This window comes from Sarcophilus harrisii, chromosome 5 (assembly GCF_902635505.1).
Source record: "Sarcophilus harrisii chromosome 5, mSarHar1.11, whole genome shotgun sequence".
Taxonomy (NCBI): Eukaryota; Metazoa; Chordata; class Mammalia; order Dasyuromorphia; family Dasyuridae; genus Sarcophilus; species Sarcophilus harrisii.
In genome coordinates, this window is record NC_045430.1 from 188,638,884 (window position 1) to 188,665,876 (window position 26,993).

General features: G+C 36.5%; 1 protein-coding gene across 6 annotated transcripts in view; it reads right to left on the reverse strand.

Moving 5' to 3' along the window:
• HIPK2 (homeodomain interacting protein kinase 2) overlaps window positions 1-26,371 on the reverse strand; it is a 268,083-nt gene extending 241,712 nt beyond the window's left edge. For all 6 annotated transcript variants that reach the window (XM_031939172.1, XM_031939171.1, XM_031939170.1 and 3 more), the window contains exon 1: window positions 26,165-26,371. In XM_031939172.1, coding sequence (XP_031795032.1) covers window positions 26,165-26,183 — 19 coding nt within the window. In that variant the 5' untranslated portion in view covers window positions 26,184-26,371. The remainder of the gene's footprint in view (window positions 1-26,164) is intronic.
• Window positions 26,372-26,993: the final 622 nt, after the last annotated feature.

Consider the following 26,993-nt stretch of genomic DNA (forward strand, 5'->3'; position numbering starts at 1 on the left):
TTACAAATTCCTTTCTTGCCTCTGACACTGCCAGCAAATTGGTGTAGGCCCTTATCACCTCACACCTGGACTATCACAATAGCTTGCTAGTTAGTCTACTCGCCTCAGGTCTCTCCCCGCTATAATGCATTCTCTACTCAGCTAGCAAAATAATCTTTTTAAAGCATGGATCTACCATGTTCTACTCCCCCATTTAAAAATCTCTAATCTCACATCCCTAACACCTTTCCTTCCTTTCGGGCTTTCTTATGCCTTATTCTTCTTCCTCCCTCTCCCCCATGTATTCTGTAATCCAGTGATATTGGCCTCCTTGCTTTTCCATTTCTCCTAACTGTTCATTTTCACAGGCTGTTCCCCAAGCTTGGATTGCTCTCCTTCCTCATCTCTACTTCTTGGCTTCCCTTGCTTCCTTCAAGTCCCAGCCAAAATCCCTACCATCTACAAAAAGTCTTTCCCAATCCTTTTAATGCTAGTGTCTTCCCACGGTCTATTCACTCCAGTCTATCATGCATATATCATTTGTACACAGTTGTTTCTATGCCGTCTTTGACCTCCATCCCCATTAGATTGTGAGCTCCTTGAAAGCAGACTATGGTTTTGTCTTTCTTTGTATCCTCAGAACTTAGCACAGTGCCTAGGACACAGTAGGTGCTTAATTACTTGCTGATGAATTGAATAAAAGTCACACTCACTGGCCTAGGGTTTGCAGACTATATTTTCTCTTCCCTTCTTATGAAAATTGACACATGCTTTTTCAAATATCACTGACTGTGGCTCATTTCTTTCAGTACCCAAAGATGTAGTTCAATTGAGCTTGCTTGCAAGCTGAATTTGTAGAAGACAATGAAGTGCATTCTTACTCTCTCCTTACTTATCTTTGAGTTTCAACTCACTTAATCATTTTTGTTCTGTCATTTCCAATGCAAAGGTCATTCTCCTTGGCAGACAGAAGCAAAATAAGAATGTGGTAGTTCTGCCTTCTCTCTGTTGTCATCATCCCATCCACACCAAGCGGCAGTCTTATCCCTTCTTTGATCTTCCTTTTTCCTCCAACATAGCTTTAAAAAAAAACACAAACCCTTTTTGTTAACCTTAATTTCCCTCATAGACTCATCTAATTCTGTGCTTTAGCACTCCTAGTACTATGTTTGCCGGGCTGTGCTATCCATGTTCTTATGTTCTTCCTGTTACCTGATCTAATTCCATACATTTTCTCTAAGATTAGGTTTCTTTATCTCACCTCCAGGCTGGAACTACAGTAGCCACTCATGTGTCTGATCCCAATGCTAATTGGTATAGAAGCTTTTAAGGGTCCACATTTTTACAGCTGGACCAGCTAGTCTCTCCTTAGGTTGCTCAGTAGCTCATCTATTTCTTGGTCTTCTTTAGGCAACAAAAAGCACAAATTCACCTGAGCCCCTATAATCTTCACCTCTGGTCTTCTCCAGGAGCAAAACGTTGGTGCTAGACTTAGTGATGACACTTATTTGACTTCAGCCTTATTGCAGCTTAGAACTCCTGAACTCGGGAGATCCACCAGCCTCAGCCTTGCCAGCAAAGGACTAGAGACATGTGCCACCATGCTTGGACTATAGGTAGCTTTAAAAAAAAATCTAAGTTGACTGATGTGCATGCACACCATTGAAATTGTTTCTGTTGATGTGCATGTACATCATTGAAATTGTTTCTCTAAGTCTTATTTTATTTTTGGGAATTTCTCAAGAATTTTGTCATCTTTCATATAGTGTAAGATTTTTAGTACTTTTAGTATATACTTATCCTTCCTCCAAAACCACTTTAAATCTGCTTTCCCAAAATGTAAAGTCCATGGTAGACTATTCCTGGTATGTCTTTCCTTCCCTATCACAATTCTAAATGGGAATGAACACTTACACACCTAAGAGTCCCATCATTTTCTACCCCAAAACCAGTTCCGTTCTGTTAGTAAGAATCGGATCAAGCATAGCATTTCTCCTGATTGGTTCCTTCTGAAGAATAAAGTTATCATTAAGGCAAGTCAAGAAGTTATTAGTTGCTCTGCTTCTGGCAGAGATAGCCCAAGCAGATATCTGTATAACCGAAGTCTCCTATAATGTCCCTTTGTGCCAGTTTTGTGAACTGTTTTCTTTTCAAGGGATCTGCAGTATATTCTGATATAATAAAATCACTTCTATTTTTATCTTCATTGATTTTTAGCCTAATGTTATCTACCATGCTTTCTTCATCAATTTCTTTATATGATTATACCTTCTTAATACACAATGCTACCTACCCCTTCTGCCCATCTCTCTTACTTAACCTGTTACTTCTGAATAAGGTATATTTATTCCAGTCATAGGTTTCATCCTGTCAAGTCTTAGTGACATTCATGAAGTCAAATTTGCCTTATTGTCTTAGAATTTCTACTTCCTCTTCCTTATTGCTTAAAATCTGGGTACTTGTATATAAATGTTTGAAACTAGTTTTTCTTATTTAATTCTTTCTTGGATTTTGTTTCCTACAAACTTCTGAATATTCCAACTGTTCTTCCTTAATTGTCTAGCTTGATGGATATACATAAGCAGTTTCTCCTTTTATCATTTTTTTCCCCCAAAAGTCCTTTAAAAAAGACACAGCCCTTTCTGTTTAGATGTATTTCATCATATCTTTTTTTTTTTTTTTTTTTTAAAGCCATGGTCCAAGTATTCATATATCCCATTCTCAGGTACTATCTAAATCAATTGTTCTTCCCTGCTTCTTGGTCTTCAATAGGCAACAATAAGCAAAACTTAAACTGAACCCCTCCTTATAGTCTTCACCACTGAATATTGTGCCAATCCCTTTCACTTCCTTTTCTCATTCTTAACAGTCACAACATACTTCCTCAATCCCTCCGAATTAGCCTCCTTTCAATTCTATGTACCTCATCAATGAATTGTCCTTCAGTTTCTGAATTTGTTCTATCTTCTCATCCAGGCTTGTATACTTCTACTACCCTAACATCCTTATTTCTTCTCATCTAGACTTTTGTAATAGCCTCCTAATTGATCTTCCAATCTTGAATCTAATCCCATTCCAAACTATCCACTTAGCCCTTAAATAACCTTTCACCCCATCCTATCTTCCCCCTATTCAAAAATCCTCAGTGACTCTCTATTATTTAGCAAATAAACTATAACCTTCTGATTCTGCAATCAAGATCTTCTGCAATCTGACTCTAACCTACCTTTCCAGTCTTATTTCATGCTACTTCCTTTAATACATGCAATGTTTAGACAAACTGCACAGCAGTGCACCAGTAATTCACATCCCATTGTCTCCTGTTTTCATGGCTTTGATAACTCTATGCCCCATAGTTGGAAAAAACTTTCCTAAATATTCATCCATTTAATGGATCCTCTCTTTAAGATTTAACTCAGATGTCATCTCATTCATGAAGTCTTCTCTGATATTTCTATCCCAAATGACTCCAGCTGAGAGTTATTTCAGAATCATCAAATTTCTCATATTTCTTTGCCTGTTTCTGTTTTGTCCTTATTTACCTTGCATCATACGTATTTGTGTATGGTTCAGTTCTATTAATCTCCTCCTGGAATCTCCAGAAGAACAGGATGTTGTCATTTTTCTTCTTTGTCTCTCTAGTTCCTAGCACAGTGCACATAGCACTTTATAAATGCTTGTTGAATAGTAGTAGGGCTGGAGTTCTATAAGACAGCATACATTTTGTATCCTATTATCTATTATCACAGGGAAGAACTTCCAGTAATGGAGTAACAACATTTCAGACACATTAAAAGTCAAAACCAAGACAAACAAGAAAAACAATGCTACATGTAGGCACAACAATATCATTCCATTAATACACAGAATGACTCTAGGTGGTATACTAACCAAAATTAGGCTCTTCAACTAGAAGGTGATTTTCCAGAAATTTGGAGGAATCAATTCAGCCGAGTAAATAGTAAACATTATTAACATAAAAAAGAAGAAAACTGGGTGACACCATTATTTCCATCAAAGAAGTCTTCACTGCTAACTTCTATTATCGCATAGTGGCCAATGGTAGGGGCTGAGGGAGAAGAGGGAAGAGAATAAGTCATATTTTTTGTTATTCACACATGGAAATTAAGTATGATATTATGTTGAGAGGCAAAGATCTGAACAAAAAAATTTTTAAGAAAAAATAACCATAGCGGGAACTTCTCTGTTTTAAATACGCACAAAGTGTTGATATAAATAATCCTGAGGGAAGAATGAACATTGTTCATTTTTGGACCTTTTAAAAAAACTTAACACAAATTTTACCACTACTGTTGAATCAATCTTTTATGACCTTAATGTTATCTTTTAAAGGAGTGAGAAACTAAGATACAAGTAGATATAATTCTCAGATTCACAAAACAAAAGCAGCAAGACTAGCCTCTAACGCTTGGTTTTCCTATTCCTTATACCTACTGAAACATTTTTGTATCCACATAAAAGATCTGAAGTGTTTCTTGATTAAATCTTAAAAAGATAAAGTAGATCTATGATTTCATTAGAATGAAATTTAAAAGATCCAACCAAAAAAATTGAATGAAGGAATAATAATCCTCTAAATTCCAAATACTAAATTTATAAATATCCCATAACTACAAATGGCAGTTACGCAGTGACTCTACTCCAATATCTTGGGTTGATGTGATCACCTTGTCACTAATACTGGAAACTATATAGCTCATTTCTTCCCTTTCAAGAAACTATATGTAATATGCACTTTGCTCTCTTCCATTTTCATTGCTTACAAGTCAGTTAACTCCACCTCAAGCAATCTCTTCCTCCTACAAGGAAATTCATCTTCTTTAACACCATGAATCCCACTCTCACAACTCTTTCCCCCCCCCCACCAAATTGCTCTTCTCTTTTAACCCCCCCTTTTTTCTATCTGTCTTAAGATGTATGACTCCCTCTCCCTCCCAAAACCTCCAAAAGTTTAATAATTGTGGCTAATGAGCATAAGAATAGTGCCATTTGAATGCCTGTGACTACTTATACTCATATAATAGCCAAATTTAACAAGTCTTTTATTAGTCCCTCAATCTCTTTAATTTTTCTGAAACACATACTACTGATCATCTCTATTTTTTAATAATCCTTCCTTCTCTGATTTGCATGACACTATTCATTCCTGGTTTTCCTACCAATTCTTCATCTTTCACCTATATATCAAGTTTATTTCCTCTCTGATTCCCTCGAAGATTTTTTTTTCTTGGCTATCTCATCCATGCCTATGTTTCAAATATCACCTTTAAGCACAGAATTCCCAAATCTATACATCCAGTCTCAATCTCCTAGGAGCAGCAACTCCAATTTTCAAATACCAATTGGCCATTTAAAAGACCACTTGCAACTCAAATTCTAAATGTTCAAAATATATACTGTATTCTCCCAAAACGTCTCTCTCCTAAAACCTTGGCCATTTCTATTTATACCATCACTTTCCTCCCTGCCAGACTAAAATCATAGTCAAATTAACTCTAGCTATTATCTTATTATCGCAACCAAAAAAGATTTGCCAAATTCTATCAATTTCACTTCCACAAGATAGCTTATATATAATTTCTCATTTCCATTCTCATCTCCAATCCATTCCATTACCACCACTTTATTTCAAGTTCTTAGTAATTCTAATAGCCTTGCATTTAAGACTCTCAGCATCCAAAGGGCTATAACTACATACCCTTTGATTCAGCAATGCCATTACTAGGTCTGTATCCCAAGGAAATCATAAAGGAGGGAATAGAACCCATATGTGCAAAATGTTTATAGCAGCTCTTTTTGTGGGAACAAAGAATTGGAAAATGAGTAGATACCCATCAATTGGGGAACGGCTGAATAAGTTGTGGTATATGAAGGTAATGGAATATTATTGTTCTGTAAAATGATGAACAGGGTGATTTTAGAAAGGCCTGGAAAGATTTACATGAACTCATGCTGAGTGAGAAACAAGCAGAACCAAGAACATATTGTACACAAATAACAACAAGGAAGTGAGATGATCAACTACGAAAGACTTGGTTCTTTTTCTCAGTGTTTCAGTCATTGAAAGCAATCCAAATAGACTCTGGACAAAAAATGCCATCTACATCCAGAAAAAAACTATTATAGAGATTGAATATAAATCAACACATGCTATGTTCATTTCTCTCCCATGGTTTTTCCCTTTTGCTTTGATTTTTCTCTCCCAACATGAGTCGTAGAACAATGTTTATTAAAAATAAATTTTAAAAAATACCCTCAGCAATCTGGCAACCTAACTCTAGTAGTATGTCCCTTTATCCTTAACTACACATCTAACATTTTGTGTTGCAGTTACATGGAGCTTTGGTCCATGCATATCTATTTCATCATATTCTTTTTCCCTAATATCATCCTAGACTCCCACTTTCATGCATTCACACATGCTGTAACACATAATCTCCTCCACTTCACCTGGTGAAATCCTTCTCATCAAGACACAGCTCTACCTCCACAAAGCCCTTGCAGATTTCTCTGACTGAAAATGATCACGTTCTCTTTAGATGTTGTTAAAGCATCTTATATGGCTCTGTCATTTGCCTTAATTCCATTCTACCTTATTTATTGATGCCATAATCAGGAGGACAATGCAGTTAGCCTGTGGACAAATAGGCAGCTACTCTAACAAAAAGTCCTCACTAGCACTCTAAGATTACATATAGGCAGCAAAGAGTAATGAGGAGATCCTAGACTTCTAGACCAATGTTAGTACCCAATAATAGTATGGTAGTTGAACTATGTGTTTTGGAAGAGTGGAAAAATCAGAGCCAGGTGACATCTATATGGCAGAATGGAAATCTGTTTGGTTATCTTTGTATGTTAGTTTTTGTGTTACCTTGAAACTATGTCAACACTGTTATATCTGTGTCTTTGTTGACCACCATTCTGTATTCTTTTGGGTGCATCAGGGACTGCAGATCTCTTGGTACCCCACTGTATATATGTTGAACTATCTCTTGTAAAGGTTCTTGAGAGCAGGAGTTGAGAAGATTTTTTGTATCCCCAGCACCTTGTGCAGTACCTAACATATAGTAGTCATTTAATGCTTCCCATAAATGTTTCATAACAGAAAGTTTTGTCATTCTTTTCTAAACTTTCTTTTCCTTGAATACAAACAAGACAGATAAATCAAAACCAAAACCAAAATCAACTTTCTAAGAGCTCGAATACCCCTTAGAAAAAAATCTGGTAGTTTTATTTTTTTTTTTTTTTTAAGGGCAGGAACTATTTTTCATTTTGTCTATAACACTTAACAAATAACTTGTACAAACTTAATAAATGTTTGGATAATTGAATGCATCTGGTTCAGCCCCTTCAATTTTACAGATGATTTAATGAATGGATAAGTGAAAGGCCTTTATTAAGTACCTACTACGTGCAAATTACTAACAACTAGGCATTAAAATATAAGGCGGAGATAATGTTTGCTCCCAAATCATCCCAGAGATGACTCTAATAGAGGAAACAACATATAAGAGGATTGAACTGTTGTTGTGATCCTTCATTTTTGAAGAGGTTAATGACATCATAAGGGGATGTAGACTTGCTTGTGAATTGGATTTAAGTCAAGAAAAGTTGCATAAAGTCCTCAGCCTCACTCTCTCTTCCAAAGTTATCAAAGTCCAGTGGCAAGACAAGGTCGGAACAACTGGTAGTGGCCTGGGATGCAGTGGATGATCTTAAAATCATCAGTGTCTGACCAAGTTCTAAGTGCTCCACATCACCTACTTCAACTGTCTTTGTGGCTGTTGGAACAAATTGTTCTCATCTGCCTATTCCACCAGAAGCCTCACATGCTTGAAGCAGCTATTCCCCTAACTCACCAACAGGTTTGAGGTCTGTCACTTACACTCAACCTGGTTTAGCCAATTTACCAAGATAATTTTACTGGGGAAGGGTCACTGCACATGCTATAGTTTTTGGAGAAACAGATAAGAGTTGGGTGGCAGGTACACGCCAAAGGTGGATGAACAGGTGGACGAGCAGCCCTGAAAAGTGCTTGGTTTGGCAAGCTCTCACAATAGAGATACTAGTCCTCCTTGGAAACCTCATATACCTTGAAGGATTCAGCTGCAAGTTGTATAGAAAGGTCCTGTGGTCCTAAGGATACAGCAGCAAAGCAGTTGGTAATGCATCTGTTTTGGAAACAGAACCATTTGAAGTACCAAGGACTCTGGTCTCAAGAACTTTCTTTTCCAGGTTTTTCATTAGCTGTGGCTGCTGAGCAGGCAGGAGCTGGAGCACCTGCTTGTTGATGGAAGTTGGTCAGTACTTGGGGATAGTGGGAAAGATGGTGGCTGTGGTTTGACTTTCCTGGATTTTATTGCTTCCTGACTCTGCTTTAGGACGCCTTGCACTTCAAATAGGCTAGTTTGTCTGCCTCACTGGGGTATGGTTTCTAGGGATGGCTGTCCCCTTTTCCATAAGTTACTTTCCTGCATGATGGTTTCAGAAGCTGGGCTAGAAGTAGGGCCAGAAGTGTATGTAGTCCTGAGACTGTTTGGCTTACCTGCCCTTTGGTGGCATCTGGTTAGCAGCTTGTATTAATGGTGAAGATGCCTGGCCCCTTTCCCAGAGAAATGGAACTATCCTTCTGCAAATGGCAGCTGCAGGGTCAGCGGTCTGGGAGGCATCATTATTATGAGAGTTCTTGAGTATGGTCAGATAGTGATTTTTTAAAATGGCTTAGTTAATGATTCTGACTGCTTCTTGTTTTCTTCCTCAGGATGGCTTACTGCTTCAGTTAGGCTATCTTGCTTTCCTCATTCCTCAAATCTTCCATCCGTGCTCCTGCCATTTCTTTTTCCCCACCTAAGACCACCTTTCCTTTCTCTCTTTTATCTTCAAAGTCTCTTTCTATTGGCTTCTTAACATTTGCCTAAAAACATAAGACACTCATTTCAAAGTGTCTTAAGACACTCATTAAAAAAAACAACAACAAACTTCCCTGATCCAGCTACTCCTTCAATATATCATTCTTTTTCTTCTCCACTGTGAAATTCCTGAAGAAAGTAGTCTATACTCACTGCTTCCAGTCCCTTACTATTCACTTGCTCATCAAAAATCTGAAATCTAGGTTTTTTTTTTTTCCACCATCCTACTGAAATCATTTACTCCTAGAACATCAATGAATCTCCCCCTTCCATATTCAATGACTTCTTCTCAATTCTCATTCGTGTTCTTGCTGCAGTGCCTGAGATAGTTGATCTCCTATTTAATACTCTCTTTCTTTCAGAGTTTCCACAATGCTGGACATTACCTACCTTTTCCTATCTCTCTAATTGTACTCTCTCAATCTTGTTTCTCTTCAGTGAACTGGACCTCCCTCTACAATCTATCTTCTTCCTTTTTACCAAGCTACTTTCTTTCCTTGGCATCATTCACCATGACCCATCATTACAGGTGATTTCTGAATTTATAACTATAGCACTGCTATCTCCTCTTAGCTCCATAACAACTCTACCCATATATAATACTTAGCATGACTATCTTGGCTTGTTCAAAACTAAACTGATATTCTACCCCCAATGACTCCTTCCCTTTCTGTGGATGAAACTGATTTACTTCATCTCCTATATTCTCATCTTTGAATCTTTCCTCTTCTTCACTTCCCATATCCAATCAGCTCCTTAGATTATCCCTTCTTCTTCCATAATACCTCTTGCAAGCATCCCTTCCTTTCCAGTCACCACTTTGGGCCATTATATCCTGCCTACATTATTTTAACAGTCTCTCTGCTTCCAGTCTATCCTTTCTCCAATGCTTCTCTTACACTCTTGCCAAAGAAATCTTCCTAATGCATATGTCTGACAATGTCATTTTCCTTTTCAAAAAACTTCATTTATTCCCTCCTCCTCATAAGATAAAAGAGAAGCTTTTTCTGTAATCTAGCTCCAAATTTTCTACCTATTTACCACATCTAAATTCTCTTCATGCCAAACTAGAAGAGGTGGTGAGACAAAGAAAAACTTTTAAAATCTGAGCTCAGACAGGTTCCATGACCCTGGACAAGTCCCCTAACTTCTGCACTGTAACTTATAGAGAAGAGGCTGACCTGTGACAACAGATTAAAGGACTTCTCACATTCTGCCCTCTTGTGTTTTAATATGTATGTACACATTATCCCCCAGAGCTAAAACAGACTCGCTCTACATCTCCAACCCAATGAAACTGCCCCAATCAGACTTGAATCATCCCTGTCTAAAGTCTCATGTTGCTCTATTTAATCTCTCATATACTTATAAGACAGTATTTTTACACTCTAGCTAAAATTTAATTATATGAAGACATGTTCCATTCCTCTATTAGGGTTTAAAGTTCTCTAGGGCCAGGTGTTCTCCACTGTTCACCTACCATGTCTGTATCTCAAATGCCAAAGTACAGTCTTTTATACAATAAATACTCAACAAATAGTTAAAACTGGATATACATAAGAGATGAATTATATTTAAATGACTAAAATAAAATTTCAATTTAATCAATTTTTCAACAAAGAAAATTATCAAATTTTTTGATCTTAAAACACTTCACAATTCAAAAATAGATTTTTTGTATTTTTAGGTGGTACTAAAATTCTAAAATATTAACAGAAAAACTTCTCAAAAATTACTTTTGTAGCTGCATTTTTAAAACTGAATAGTTTATTAAAGTCATTTAAACCAGACACTTTCTGACATCACTGGGAGATGATCAGTAGTTCAACAAAGTTTATTATTGAAATTTAGTGCTCTTTTAGACATAGTATCATAGATTTAAAACTAATAAAAGATCTTAAGTATCATCTAGTTCATTTTAGAGATGAGGAAACTGAATTTTAAAGAGGTTAAATGATTTGCCCAAAGTCATATAGATAGTAAGGGGCAGAATCAGGACTTGAAATCAAGTCTTCTGACCCCAGATCTAGCCCTTTTCCCCTATTTCCTTCTGCTTCTCTAATTAGCTGACATGGTCCTTAATATTTCTAAACAATCTATAAATCTCTGGAAACTCAATAATACTAACCCCCAAAATAAATTCATGATTTGTTTGGACCCATTTATTGCAAAGATTTTATCAGTTTTGTCCCAAATGCTAAAATGAACAGGAACTTGACCTTTTTGGGGGTGTCACATTTTTTTATGTTTCCCTTTGGTAGTGAAGCCTATGACTCTCTTCTCAGAATGATATTTTTAACTGAATAAAATATGCAATATTATAAGGAAAAAGAATTATATCAATGTAGTTTACATACCCTGGGTTAAAAAGCCCTGGATTACAAGTTGCCATTCCTATTTCGTGATATCTTTATTCAGATATTCATACACATATTATAAATGTATATAATTTGTGGTGGGTTTTCTTAAGTTTTTCTACTACAAAAATGTAAATTAGATTTAGGTAGGATATTTGACAACAAAAAATTAAGCCTGCCTTAGTTCTAATCTAACTTGTTAAAAGGCATCAGCATTCTGTAAAGAAATTAAAATATTTTGTATTTTTAACCAACAAATATGTATATAATGATATTGATAACAATATCAATTTCATCATATCCACACTCACATACATATATAGGCAGTATATATATAGAAGGCCAGCACACAAGCACAAAGGAGTGGAGAGGTCAGAGATCAGCAAGAGGCTACATGAATGAAATCATACTGAATGCATTAGCAGGAATTCTCAGTGGTACAGAGGATACATCAGTGCTGGGCCTGGAATAAGGAAGATCTCAATACAAATTCAGTTTCAGGTACTTACCAGTACCTTACTAGCTTATTAGCACAGATCATTTAATCTCTGCCTCACTTTCCTCAATTGTAAAATGTGGATAATAGTACCTATTTGCCAGGATTTGTGAAGATCCAAAGAGATTTTTAAAAAATTCTTATTAGTGTCATTACTAGGTCTGTATTCCAAGGAAATCAGAAAGGAGGGAAAATGTCCTATGTGATGAACAAATTGATTATATAAAGGCCTGGAAAGATTTACATGAACTGATGCTGAGCAAAACAAGCAGAACCAGGAATACATTGTACATAGGAACAGCAAGAATGTGTGATGATCAACTGTGGAAGACTTCGTTGTTCTCAGTGATTCGGTGATCCAAAGCAATTCCAATAGTCTTTGGGCAGAAAATGCCATCTGCATCCAGAGAAAGAATTAAGGAGACTCATTGTAAATTAACACATATTATGTTCACTTCTTTTTTTCTGCTTTTTTATCTCTCCTCTGGTTTTTCCTTTTGCTCTCATTTTTCTCTCCCAACATGATTCATAAAGTAATGTGTATTAAAAATAATGTGTGTGTGTGTGTGTGTTTGTGTGTGTGTGTGTAGAGAGAAATTGTGCCTATGAGAGTCATACCACCAAATCTCAACCAGCTAATTTGATTCCCTGTAATCCATCTATGTCAATTTATGGAAAAAAAAGTATTCTTACTGCTTACTGAGCTATTCTAGCAAACTGTAGGAAGTAAGTCAGTTTCATCCATATGTTATATAGTAGGTCATATAAACAAGGTCAGAGGACAGGGAAAAGAATCGAGATCAGTGAAACAACCACAGGATGCAAGTTAAGTTATATTATAACAGGAAGTGAGATCAAGTCATCATTGAATCAGTTTCTCCACTGTCTTGTTTATTTTTACTTTACCGATTTGAAAGCTTGCGGTTTTTATCTATTCAGTATTTTTAAAAGAAAAGGTCAGTCATCCCTGATATGATTATTCCAAAGAGACTTTAGAAAAGCACTGCGCAGATATGATATTATAAATATTTAGAAAGAACATGCTAAGTCTGGGAATCATGGTGGCTCTTCTCATTCACATGAATAGTAAAATTATGAATAAAAAAATATTAGCCTCTCAAAACATTCACTTAATAACTAAATACTTCTGTGCTTAACAACTGATCTCCATTGCACTTTGACAATATGAAACATACGTTTCCTAACAGACTTTGAAACACTGGAAATGAGAATGTTTGTGGGCTCTTTCCTTAAAATATTCAGGAGATTAAATTAGGTGGTGTCTTGTTTAGATGCAGAACTCTAGAGAATAGTTTCAATTTTATTGTCTTTCTTTTCTATACATTTTCCATATTGCTAAAGGGGGAAAATGAGCTGTTTAAGAAAGCCCCATGTTAATCATTAGCCTGTAGCTCCATCTGTACTGCTTTAAAAATCATATGTTGGATTTAGGAGAATATAGTGCCTACAAACACACAGACACACATACTATCTTTATGTAAAATTTTCTAATTTGTTTTAAATACATTTTTTTAAGTCTTTATAAATTAATTTCTATGATGGCATTTTCTACACAACTAGATTACCCCGATGGAGACAATGTTTAGGTTCTAAACTACTTAATATTACTTAAAGCTTTGTTAGGTTCTCAAATCTCTGATCTCATTATCCCTGATGAATACTGCAGCACAATCACCTTCAAATATCATTTTGATCCTGTCAGTGTCCTTAAAAAAAATTAAAAACACAAATTCCTCTCGATTTAAATGAAAATTCTTGATCATTCTACCAAGAGATTCAAATGAATTCATTATTCTTATCTCCTAATTCCATTCTAGTTTATACTTTCAAGTAAATCTGTTTACTATCATACACATATATATATATATATATATATATATATATATATATATATGGCTTTCCCTCACCTTCAAACCAGAGCAAGAGAATTAAGCTGCCTACTCCTATCATTTGTACTTCTATACACATTAACAACCCATTTTTTGAGCATCCATATACATGAATTTTTCTGAGACTTAACTTTAATCCTTTAGGCTTTGGTGGTAGTTTTTAAATAGCTGTTTCAGTTAATGACAATTTTTCTAATATGTATTAAATACTATCTTGCCTCAGTAAAGAATATAATGGACATAACATGTTTAATGTGACTATACCTAGATGTAGATGGTATAGAGGCAAAGAATGAGTTCCTAAGAACCATCCCATGTCTAGAACTTTCTCAAAAAAAGTTCTTGATTACAATTTGCTTCTGGGGGTTTTGCACCCTCTCAAAAAGGTGAAGAGAATGTGCTTCTATATGACCTCCAAGTAGCAAAATAGGACTTTTTCTATAAATCAAAGTCTGAAACAGATTTTTTTTCAAATAGTTTTCTCACCTTTTTTATGTGAAAAGATTTTCTATTTATTCTTCATTTCTATTTATAGTTTCTTTTAACTTCTCAGCAACATTCAAAACATTAATTGTTAAGAATACTACTTCTATATCATTAACAGGATGCATTCCTTTATCAGCTCCAATTCATTCTTCTTGGCATTTTCATTAAGTTTGTGGATGGTATATTTCAATAATTATGTTCTGGTATTTTAGGAAGAGTTTTCTCAAAAGCCTACAAATTAAAGGATGATATATCTACAAACCATAGGCCACAATTTTTACAAGTCCTCTTCCTCAGTGTTTGAATATAATTCAGGCCACAAATATATTTACAAATTGCATTTATATTATAATGCAAAACAAACAAACAAACAAATTGCATATGATACTTTATGACCCAGCTTTTTAAACTGTATTTTAAGACTCTATATAGGGTCTTAACTTGTAACTGAATGTGTAGTTCACAAAATTATGATTTATTATCAGTAAATGTTTGATTTTTATACTTATTTTATATACTCAATTACCCAGAGTTGTGTAAACAGTTTTTTGGGCGTATAGGACTCATCAGGGTGAAAAAGTTTAAGAAGGCATCTTTATGATACATCCGTTTCTTCATGAAGTCTCTTCCCTAATAATCACTGATATTCTGATAATCAGCTATAAATCAAATCAACAAGGTAACAATGGAAATCAGGAAGATTGTAAAAATGTTACCAGGTAGTAACTCCCCTACAACTCTCTAGAAACAAAATAGCTTTATTGTCCTCCAACATTTCTATGGCTGAAAATAGATTCTTCCCTAAAGAAAGAAAAGGCTATTTTAGGGAAAAAAAAGATTTTCCATCTATATATTAGTTTACATTTTAAATAACAAGTAAATGTGTAATACTTTTTAACACTCTAGAATGATTAAATGTTCAGGTGTCAAAGACTTGTTTTTTGAGAACCTGAAGCATTTGCACTGGCAAGTTGTCTTTATCCTATTTAAATATGGCAACACTTGATTCAGTAGCACTTGCTAGGATAGAGTTTAACAACTATCATCAGTAGCTCTGTTTCATCTGCATTGTAAAACTATTCAAAGGATAGATTACCTTCTGAAATATTATCTTTAAAAGTCACAAACCTCTCTGTAGTCTCATTCTTTACTGGCTTTTTTTTTTTCTTCCACCAGTTCTGCCTAAGTTTCTATTGCCCTATCTTCTGCAACTAACTTGCTGGCTCTGGTCTCATTTTCCTGTTCTGTAGTTTTTTCCCAGTTCCAAGTTTTAAAGATCTTATTTGGAAATACAAAAGCCAGCAATCAAAAGATCTGTAAGACTCCATGGGCATTTACTGTAAACATTTTTGCCTTTTTAGTTAGTACTGGGCAGAAATAGGAAATTCTGTAATCTTTTACTCAAAATCATCTGTTTATAACTAATATTCCCATATACACAGAACTATTCATCAATTTTACTTGATTTCAAATCTGTAAAAACTTTACCAACTCTCTTTTCTAAGGCTTGATTTTTACAGAATATAAATGAACTCTTTATTCATCTTTTCAAGTCATATACAGCTCTTTCAAAATTAACAAAACTTGCTTCTGACTTGAAGCTTTTGAAATCTGTAAGTTCCATAGTACCTTTAGCTTAATTACATTCCTTCTTTAAACACTATTATACAAATGACTGTAAGCTACTACATCACATCATAGCTTGCCATTGTTCTAAAGTAAATATGAACTAGTTGGTAGCACAGTGTAATTTACCAAAATATCAAAAATAATGCCCTCTGAGGCTGGAGAGATGTTATAGTCTGGAGGCCAAAGGTTTTCCTTATTGACTTTCCTCACCACCATTGTTATCATTCAATACTATCATAACTGTTTCTAATCTAAAGAAATGAACTAGATGAATTCCAAGGTCCCTTCCTACCCCTTAGATCAGAAATAGTAATAATGATGGAATTGAGTAGTTAAAGGAAGTCCTATGTTGAAAATATTGTGGCATGGGAAAAAGAGATAGCTAGATTTGGAGTCTAATGAGATATTCTGAGTCCCAGGTCTTTTCCTTACTAGATATATCTATGGGCAAATGATTTCAACTCTCTTGGGTCTAAGTTTCCTCATTTGTAAAATCTAAATAAAATTCTTAGTTTACTATTTCACAGGATCATTGTAAAAATAAAATAAGCAAATGTATGCAAAGCATTTTGTAAACCTTAAAGCACTACAAAAATGTCAGTTGTTATTTACTGTAATATCCATCACTATTTCTACAGTTTGTCACTCTTGTGCTTTCTTTTCACTTTTCTTTTTCCTTCTATGTTTAAGCTTTCATACCTTTTTTCATTGCTGCTTACCTATCATTCTCAGGTTTTAAAACAATGAGGTTTGGATTTTATAGCTATCACCAGTTAATAAGATTTTCTCTCCTTCTGATAAACAAACGAACCCATACTATGTATAATCTTCAGTTCCTCAACTATTTTCATCCCATTTAAAACTCACAATTTTTGTTTTATTATAGCTTTTTATTTACAAGATATATTAATTTTTCAGCATTGACAATTACAAAACCTTTTATTCCAACTTTTCCCCTCCTTCCCCCCCCCTCCCCCAGATGGCAGGTTGATCAATACATGTTAAATATGTTAAAGTATAAATTAAGTACAATATATGTATACATGTCCAAACAGTTATTTTGCTGTTCAAAAAGAATTGGACTTTGAAATAGTGTACAATTAGCCTGTGAAGGGAATCAAAAATGCAGGCAGGCAAAAATAGAGGGATTGGGAATTCTATGTAGTGGTTCATAATCATCTCCCAGAGTTCTTTCACTGAGTGAATTCATTACTGGTTCAATTCATTTCAATTCATTACTGTAATGATTCATAGTCATCTCCCAGAGTTCTTTCGCTGGGTGTAGCTGGTTCAATTCATTACTGCTCTATTGGAACCGATTTGGTTCATCTCATTGCTGAAGATGGCCAGGTCCATCAAAATTGATCATCATATAGTATTGTTGAAGTATATAATGATTTCCTGGTCCTGCTCGTTTCACTCAGCATCAGTTCATGTAAGTCTCTCCAGGCCTTTCTGAAATCATCCTGCTGGTCATTTCTTACAGAAAAATAATATTCCATGATATTCATATACCACAATTTATTCAGCTATTCTCCAAGTGATGGGCATCCACTCAGTTTCCAGTTTCTGGCCACTACAAAGAGGGCTGCCGCAAACATTCTTGCACGTACGTGTCCCTTTCCCTTCTTTAAGATCTCTTTGGGATATAAGCCCAATAGTAATACTGCTGGATCAAAGGGTATGCACAGTTTCATAACTTTTTGAGCATAAAAATTCACAATTAAAAAAAAATTTTTCTTTATTAAGCTTCTTCCAGAAGATTAGGGATAGAGGGAATATAATCTCCAGATAAGTGAGGCATTGTTATTATTATTATATAAATACCCTTCTGTCTCATCTGCCCCATTATAATAATTCAGAATCATGAAACATTTCACGGTGTGGGGGAAGGGATACTGATCTTGAGATTCAGAAAACTGGAGTCCAGTCCTGGTTCGGATACTTCCTAGTTGGGTAACTCTAGGCAAGTATCTTGAATTCAGTTTTCTCATCTGTAAAAGGTGAATAATACTTATACAACCTACCTCATAAAGAAAGTGCTGAAAATATTAAAGTGAAAAAAATCATATAAATTATTGTTATTATTGCTATCATAAACAACCTCAGAAAAATCACGCAGGGAGACATTTTGGGGACCTATTCTATATAATAGTTGTACTGATAACTGAGATGATGCTATCAGGGTAACACTGATCAGATTTATTGATTGTACTATATTAATAACATTTCTAGGTGGTGCAATGGATAGAGCACCAATCCTGGAGTCAGGAAGACCTGACTCAAATCCACCTTCAGACACTTGACATTTACTAGCTGTGTGATCTTGGGCATATAACTTAACTCCATTCAGGCTTACTATTAGCACTAATAACAACATCCCTAATATTTGAAAAGGGAAAATTAAAATTCAAAATGACCAACGAGGTTAAGTACAAAATAGCTCACTTAAGGAAAATAAGTCAATGAGACAAGGACAAAATGAGGGAATTGGATGTAGGAGGGAAAAGGCTCAGAGTTATAATCATCCCAAACTAAATTATCAGTCAGCAAGTGCTCTCCTTAATTGAAGTGCAAGCTTTGGGAAGTAATTCTTCCCAAAATAAACTGTCCTGCAAAGACTATTAGGGAATTGTTGCAGTTTGGGCTACCACCATTTCAAATTGGAGATGGAGAAACTGGAGAGAGTATTCAGAAAATAGTGAATAATGATTAAAAGGCTAGAAAACAGATTCCGTCAGAAAAGGTTGAGGAAAAATGGGGTTGCTTAGTCTGAAGTCAAAGCTAAAAGGCCTATTAGGGGTTTTAAAAGAAGGGATTAAATAAGAGGAAATGTGTTTGAAATCTAGCAGGTAGGTCTAAGAATTTCTTGTCTATGTAATAAAATACTGAAATGGATGACCAAGGCTGTCTAAAGAATCTCCATTCCTGGAGATCTTCAAAAAAAAGATAACACTAACTGATCTGTCATAGCCCATCTAAATATTCATAAAAAACTGTCTGCTAGGGGCAGCTAGGTGGCGCAGTGGGTAGAGCACCAGTCCTGAAGTTAGGAGGACTTGAGTTAAATCTGATTTCAGGCACTTAACACTTCTTAGCTGTATGACCCTGGGCAAGTCACTTAACCCCAATTGCCTCAGGGGAAAAGAAAGAAAGACAGACAGACAGACCGACCGACAGACAGAAAGAAAGAAAGAAAGAAAGCTGTCGGCTAATTAAATTGTACCTGCCTAATGGCAGAGGACAGGAAGAAGTCCTTTTCCAGTTGTAATTTTCTATGTTATTTAGGGATAGGAATTGACTTTTGAATTTCCTTTGTAAATTCTAATAGTGGTCTGAATACAGTAAATAGATATTCAATTGATATTATTGCATAATGTTAAATTATACCACTACAAATAGCAGAAAATCATCTGAAGCTTATATTCAGTGAGACAACCCGGCCTAAAGACAATGTAACTTATTCTAAAACATTTACATAGTTGAACATATTGATCATTCTACCAAAAGATGTTTATATTTAAGTCCATGATGTTTATGTTCTGAAAACAAGATAAAGATTCTCATTGGCAATATATAGATATCACAAATGTTTTGATTTTAAATGATGTGAAGCATATTCACATACATACTATACCAATGTTACATTCAAGTTTTAGCCAGCCCAAAGTCATTTCTCTATCAGAATTACAAAGGAGATGTTTTGCAAAAACTGGCTTTTCTTGACATAAACATCAAAGGTTTAGGATAGACAACAAAATACCAGCCACCTAATAAAGGTAAACTTGTACTAGTTATGCAACGCAGAGGGAATGACCTCCTTTCTTCCTTTCCTACTCATCCTTTAAAACTCAACTCATCCATTATGCATTCCTCACAATTGGTATCAATCTTCCCTTCAAAACTCAAAAAGAACTTTCTTCAGCATTCTTCAACACACTTAACTATAACATGAAATATTATACACTGGCATGGGTGTCTTACCTGCCTTACTCTCCTGGGAGCTTAAACTTATTTCCAGCAAAGCGTTTTACATATACTAGACACAATACTTTTTTTGGTTGAATTAATAGATAATTTTGATAGCATTGGATTTGGGAGACCTGGATTTAAATGCTAGCTCTGACACTTTGTAATAATAGATAAATTACTTAACTAATCTGAGCTTCAGTCTCCTCAATCTGTAACATGAGGACAAATGATACTTGTACTACCTATGGTGAGAAAAATGTTTTTTAAAACTTAACTAATTATATAAAAGTATAGTACTATTTCCAACTCAAAGATTCTATAATTCTAGGGGGTTTTGTATAAAAATAGTCCTAGGCTTAATTAAAAAAAATTTTTTTGGTCTAGACTCATGATTTCATCAGTAAAGGAAATTACATCTATCGATTCCAACTGGCACTTGTTCTACCACTTAAAGTCTTAGTTTCCTGGACTCCAAAAGAGTTCCAAAGTCACTCTACCTGCCAATTATGTATTTGAGGCCAGATTCTCCTGATCCCCCATCCTTTATGCTACAGGTGTTAAGATTCTTGTTTTTAGTATGGAATCACCTATCAGAACAAATTTGATGTCACAGATGAGAGGTCTGCTAGATGACAAACTCAATAAGGGAAGGTATCTTCTCTAAAGCTCTCAAACTTCTTTAGAACCTAGCAGTGCTTTGAACAAAGGAGGCATTTAATAAATTGTTGATTTGTGAATAAATGAAAGAATTTTAGCTCCAGATCTATTTAAGAATTCAGAAACATTCTGCTAGCTTTAATGTTCATCCTGCTCTACTAATCAATAAGCCACACATATTGAAATTTCATCGCAAAACTATACCAACACCACAGGCAAGGTTTATATTAACCTAAGAAAAATAAATTTTAAAATGAATAAATTAGTATAGAAAAGCTAATGTTGTATGTATATAATCTTTTTCACCATCATTCCTACTCATGTTCACACAAAACAAGCTTTCTGAGGGTTTATAGCTTCTGGGAACAAGAAACATAGAAGGAGGTGATCTGTGGAAACAGATGAAAGAATATCCACTGTTTGGTTTAATATATTGTTAATTAACTTACATTCTATTTTAATTAAATGTTCCTTTGCCTTAAAAAAAAAAAAAACAAAAAAAAAAAACAAGCTTTCTAAAATAACAGAAAGCAATAGTGTGGTATAATATATAGAGTTCAGGGTTTGAAATCAAGTAGACAAGTTCAAATCCTCTTTTAAGCATTTCAGAGCTATTGGATCCTAGGTCAGTCACAATCTTTCTAAGCCTCAGTTTACTAATCTGTAAAATGGAAATAACAACAGTACCCATATTGTAAAGTTATTCTATCAAATGAAATAATGTATTATTTTTGTTATTGGAACAAAGATTAAAAAAAAACCCCAGCAATACATTAAAGGACTTCAGAAGCAACAAGATATAGTACTAAATCTTAGTGCTGTAGAAAACTTCAGGTTTAAGATATAATAAACCTGATTCTCTAGGCTATGTTTTAGGGAGAAAATGTGCCTAAACTAAATACAGATGTCCTCTAAGGACTGGTGCTAGGGAGGATGGCACAATGACGACTGGTCACCATTTGTAGGTCCTACTGCTGTGCTTAAGTGAAAGGCCCTGCACATAAGTCATGATTAGAGGTATTTTCTCAAGAGAAGCAATTTCAGCTATGAATAGTATTTGATTAAAATTTCTTAAAAAATGAACTCTCTGCCTAAAGAAGTAGTAATGTTCCTAAAAACATTAGATATTCATTTAAAAAAGATGTGAAGGTCAAGTTTCATGCTGTGAGGAACTGGAAAATGGATGACCTCTGGGGTCCTCCCCAATTCCAAGGTCCTAGGATTAGATGATCCTAAGAGTAGCAGCCTTCCAATTTCTGCTCATTGATTTTCTTCCTTTTATTATAACCAGATTTTTGATTTATTGGGATAGGGAACATCCAAAAGCAGCTAGCTGGTGCAATGGATAAAACACTAGCCCTGGAGTCAGGAGGTCCTTAGTTTGAATCCAGCCTCATACACTTACTAGCTGTGTGACCCCAGCAAGTCCCTTAACCTCAACTCCTTTAATTAAAAAAAAAAAAAAATGTAAGAAAGAAAATTATTTGGAACACTGAAGGGTTAAGTGATTCGTCCAGAATCACACCGAATTGGTCAGAAGCAGGATAGAACTTAGCCCCTTCTGACTTGAAGGCTGGCTATTTATTATGCCACTCCTACCCTGATGTGTTCTAATCTACTCTGAAGGTGGCATTAAAAAAAAAAACCAACTAAAAAAACACCAAACCTTACTGAAGCCAGCTGCTATAGGGGAATGATTCTCTGAATAATATTGATCAGCATAAGTTCAATGCAAATAAGAGAACCTGGAAAGGTAATACAAAAAAAGTATTTGCCTTTTATGTGGGTGCAGTTTTGCACATTTCAGAGATAATACATAAATATTATTGATTTCAAAATGCTTAGAAATGTTTATTTTGTGGAATACAAAAGTTTTAGAACAAAAATAAAATTAGATCAGGTTTCTAATCAGAGTATTTTTTTTACACATAGTTTCACTGCCTAAGGAGAATGAAATGAAAGGGAAAGTGCTAAAAAGGAAAACATTTTTGTACTTGCATATTAGTAATACAAGAAAATATATTTGATACAATTGATATAAATACAAAAAAAACTGAAACATAGAAAAAATATCTTATCTGTTCCCTTTAATGCAAAATGGATATAAAACTAATACTTGAAACTTCTTCAATTTCAAATAGATTTCAGCATCTCCTTTTTATGAAGTTTTGTTCAGAGATTTCCCTTAACATAAAAGTCTGTGCTTGCAAGCAAGTCATATTTAAAGTTCACTAAATCCTAATTAATTTGGAATTTGAACCCCATCGATTCAGAACTCATGATAATTTTAGACCTGGGCTCTACTGATGTTTACCCAACTTGAACTACATATAGTTTTCAAAAGGTTGACTAAATAAATTAAATATTTAAACAAAATGGGGGTAGGTGGGTGAGAATGAATAAGGAGAAAGAAGATGAAAGAAGTTAAGAATATAATCTGCTTTCAAATATTTTAACCATTTTATCATCATTAATTCACAAAACAGTGCTATTTATAGGCATCTTAGCTATCTTTAAAGTAAATCCAATAAGACTTCTACTTGGAACACTTTCTTAACCATTATTAGCTCCTATTATTGAAAATAACAGAAAGTAATATGATTTCATTTCTTTCTAAACATTCACCATCTCAGACTTTTCACTAATTCAAACTAGCCTTCCTTCCCATTGTTTCCAAACCAAGCTTCTCTGTATTTTAAACATGAAAAGACCAACCAATAGAAGTTAGTCACTGTTGAATTCGTATTTAAAAAGCCTATGTATGCCAATTCACTGTTTCTCAGAATACTTCATTCAAACTCTCAATCCCTAATGCAATCCAACTGCATTAGAAATCACTTTTCATTATATATATAGCACACAGACACAAAAAAATTAAAAAACACTTCTATTTAAGACCCCGACGTAAGTAATATTTTTTATGAAAGAATAATAATCAAGTTACTGACCCCAATCAATATATCCAGGGGAAAAAGGAGGAGGCTACAATCCATCTTTGGAGACCTAGAAGCAGTAGGCCTTAAGTAAATATAAGCAGTATTGATACATAATCCCTGACTATAGTGGACATCTGTCCCCATTAAAGAATCATTGCATAATCCAGCACAACTGACAGTCTCTTTCACAAAGACCAAGCCCTGCACTTTCTAGCAGAAGGATCCTGAAGTAGGATAAACTAATAGAAGGTTAAAGGGGGGAAAAAGAGGTTTGAATGAAAATTAAATAGTTACAATTGGAGTATTGAATTACTTTAACAATGAAGGTACAGCATAGATATGATTTGTAGGAAACTAGGTTGAAACAAAAGATGACATTAAGTCAGGATAAGGGAAAGTAGGCACATGGGAAAGCAAAGGAATTCTCTCCTACTTAGCTACTTTTCCCTCCAAATTAAAAAGTCAGGCTCACTTTGAGGCTCATGAAAAGCTAATATAGGAGGGATTCTTATCCAGGGGCAAATGTCCTATGAACATAAATATAACTATATCATGAGAATAGCAGAGAGATATAAGTTGGTTCATATGTACATTAGCAAAAATGAGAAAGGCAACTTTCCACTGTACTTAAAACTTAAAAATTTCTGCACTTCCTGAGCACCTTTGTCACAATTTTTTTTTTTTTTTGAGAAGTTGACTAAACATATCCTAACATACATACACAGTCTGTTTTCTAGGATTTTAATTCAATGACAAGTCCCTTCTGTAATGCTCACCCTGACTGTCCAGCAGAGGGAGTCTTAAGGAGGTACTTAATAAAGAGAAAATTGTTTCATTTTAACACTCCAGACAGTTCTAACATTGACTGTGGCCCTTTTTCCATAAATACAGATTAACAATAAATAATCTACGTGGCATCTTCATAGATTGTCCACATATCCTTGTGGGATATTCAATTCTGTTTTATAGCATGATCAGAAAATTTGTTTTATTTTTCAAAGGACTAAATGGACCTTGTGTTCTTCAGAATCAAAGAGGAAAGCCCCTGGAATAACATCTCTCTGTGTGTTGCCTTCTAAACAGCCCCTTTGTTTCTAAGAGAGTCTGAAAAAAAATATTTACAGTCCATAGGTTATTTACAGCCTTGTTATCCAGAGCCTGACTGGCAACTTTATTCCATCCAGAAATCTAGTTCATTTAGAGTCCTAGAACTAATAACAGATTTTCTTTTTAGATAAGTTTTTTTTTTTTTTAATCAGCCTCTCAGAGTAGAGATAAAAGTATTAATACTCCCCCTGTTACCCTCACGATGACTATCCCCTGGATTTACATAAAGGATTAAAATTTCTTTTATAGTCTTTCCTCGGCTCACAAATGCCCATTTAACCCCCTCATTTGCCACTATATATCTTAAGAAAGAGAAATAGAGCAGAATGGATTTTTGCCAAATCTGTAATGCTGTAATTTCACAAGAATTTCATAAGAAAAAAAACATATTAAGACCATAATATGGTTTAGAACCTAGCATAGCTTTAGTTTTATCTAATTCATTCTATACATATTTTAAAACAGACACATACAACTCGAAAGTGGGGAAAAACTAAGTTGATTCTCCTCTGATTTCTGGCTGGAAGGTGACAGGACTGAAGATTTGGGGGAGGGAAGAGAAAGGGATGGAAAAAAAGGTACATATTTTTTTCGATTTACATTTCCCCCACCTCCTCTCTTCCCCCTCAGAACAGTTAATCTGTGAATGATCCAGCGCTGGAGAAGGTGCACAATGCAGTTTTACTTAGACCTGATTAAGACATAGGTCTTCACCACCCACCCCGCTCGAAAATGCTAACTACATTTTCTCTAACACACGCTAATGCAGGGAGATTCTGGTCTATTTCATTGTTCTGCCTGGAACTGAAACAGGACTTTTTCCACCTATCTCCCCCTTTCACCACCCAGATCTGTAAGCAAATACCCCCCCGTCCCCCCCACCCCCGGCCCGGCCTAAAATGTGAAACTCCAGCGAGCAGGGGGGAAATGGGGGGGAATGGACAGAAGGAGGTGACGAAGCGTAGTTGGGAACTGAAGGGGGGAGAGAAGAATTAAGTGAAAAGATTCTCACAGAAATTTAGGGGGATGAGGGCCAAACTACATCACCTTTATTTATTAGAAATAATAAATAAAAACACAGCCCTCTATTTCCTTTTCCTTGAAGCATAACACCCCCACTACCACCACCTTGGAAATAAAATCGGGCTGAATTTCAGGTTCTGGTCCATATCTAGGTAAGAGATGGGGGGACGAGATGGGGGGCGGTGCGTTGGGGTTAGGGGTTGAAGAGCTATTAAAGGACCGAAGGAGGTGAAGGGGCGTGTGTTGGGGGAGCGGGGTGTAGAGCAGTTGAATGAGATGTAAGGGGGGCGTACGGGTAGATGGGGGGCGCGTGGGCAGATAAGGGGGCGCTAGGACAGATGGGGGTTCGTGAGATTAGGGGGGCTCTCGGACAGATGGGGGCGCGTAGGCAGATCAGGGGGCGCTCGGACAGATGGGGACGCACGAGCAGATTAGGGGGGCGCTCGGACAGATGGGGAACGTGAGCAGATCGAGGGGACTCTCGGACGGATAGGGGAGTGCACTGAAGGGGGGCTCGGACAGAACGTGGTGGGGAGGGGGCGTGATCCCAGGACGGGGATGGGGGAGCCGAGGAAGGAGAGAAGGGAATCCGAGGACCGGTGGCCAGTGGAGGGGGAGGGAAGGATGGTGAGGGAAAGATGGTGAGGGGGTGGGAGAGAGGTCGGAGCGGGCGCCGGCTTACCTTCGTACATGGGGGCCATCGGGGCCAGGATGTCCGTTATTCATGGCAACGGAAAGGAGAAAGCGAAGCGAGACGTCGGCCCCCCCAAACTCAGTCGGAATCTGCCATCTTGAGCCTGGGTCTCGTCCGCTCGGGCTCTCCGCGCCGCCGCCGCCGCCGCCGCCGGGGCCGCCCGCTCCCGCATCACCGCCTTGCTTCTCCGGGGAGGGGGGGGAGTCTCGTCCTCTGCTCTCCCTCTTTGAAAAGCAGAATAAATAATCAATAAATAAAGGCCCGGGGCGGCCGGGCGGGCGGCGGCGACGGGCAGGCCCACGGGAGGCTGGCGGCCGCGGGGCCCCCCCGAGGTGGGTCTGCGTTGGGGGGGAGGGAGGAGGGAAGGGGGAGGGAAAGGGGGAGGGTGCGCGACCAATCCCCCGTGCTCTCAGCTCAACATGTCTGTGTGTGTCGGGGGGTTCGGCAAAAGTTGCACTGGGGGAGAGAGAGCAGAGGAGAGCAGAGCAGAGCGAGGGAGACCCGGACCGAGAGAGAGCGGCCGAGGGGAGAAAAAAAAGCGAAAGGGGAGTTTGCATGTAATCGAGCGCCGATGTCACGGATGAGGGAAGGGAAGGAGGAGAACAGTGGGAAACGGAAAGGAGAGGGGGAGGGGCAGGGGGAGGGGCAGGGGGCGGAGGACGGGGGAGGGGCAGGGGGAGCACCCGGGGGAGGGGCAGGGGGAGCACCCGGGGAGGGAAGGGAAGGCCCAGGAAAAGTACCAAAGGAAGCGTCGGTACAATCCTAGAGGATTTTTTTTTTTTTTTTGTAAAGCTTTGAGTCAGAAGGAAATCGCCCT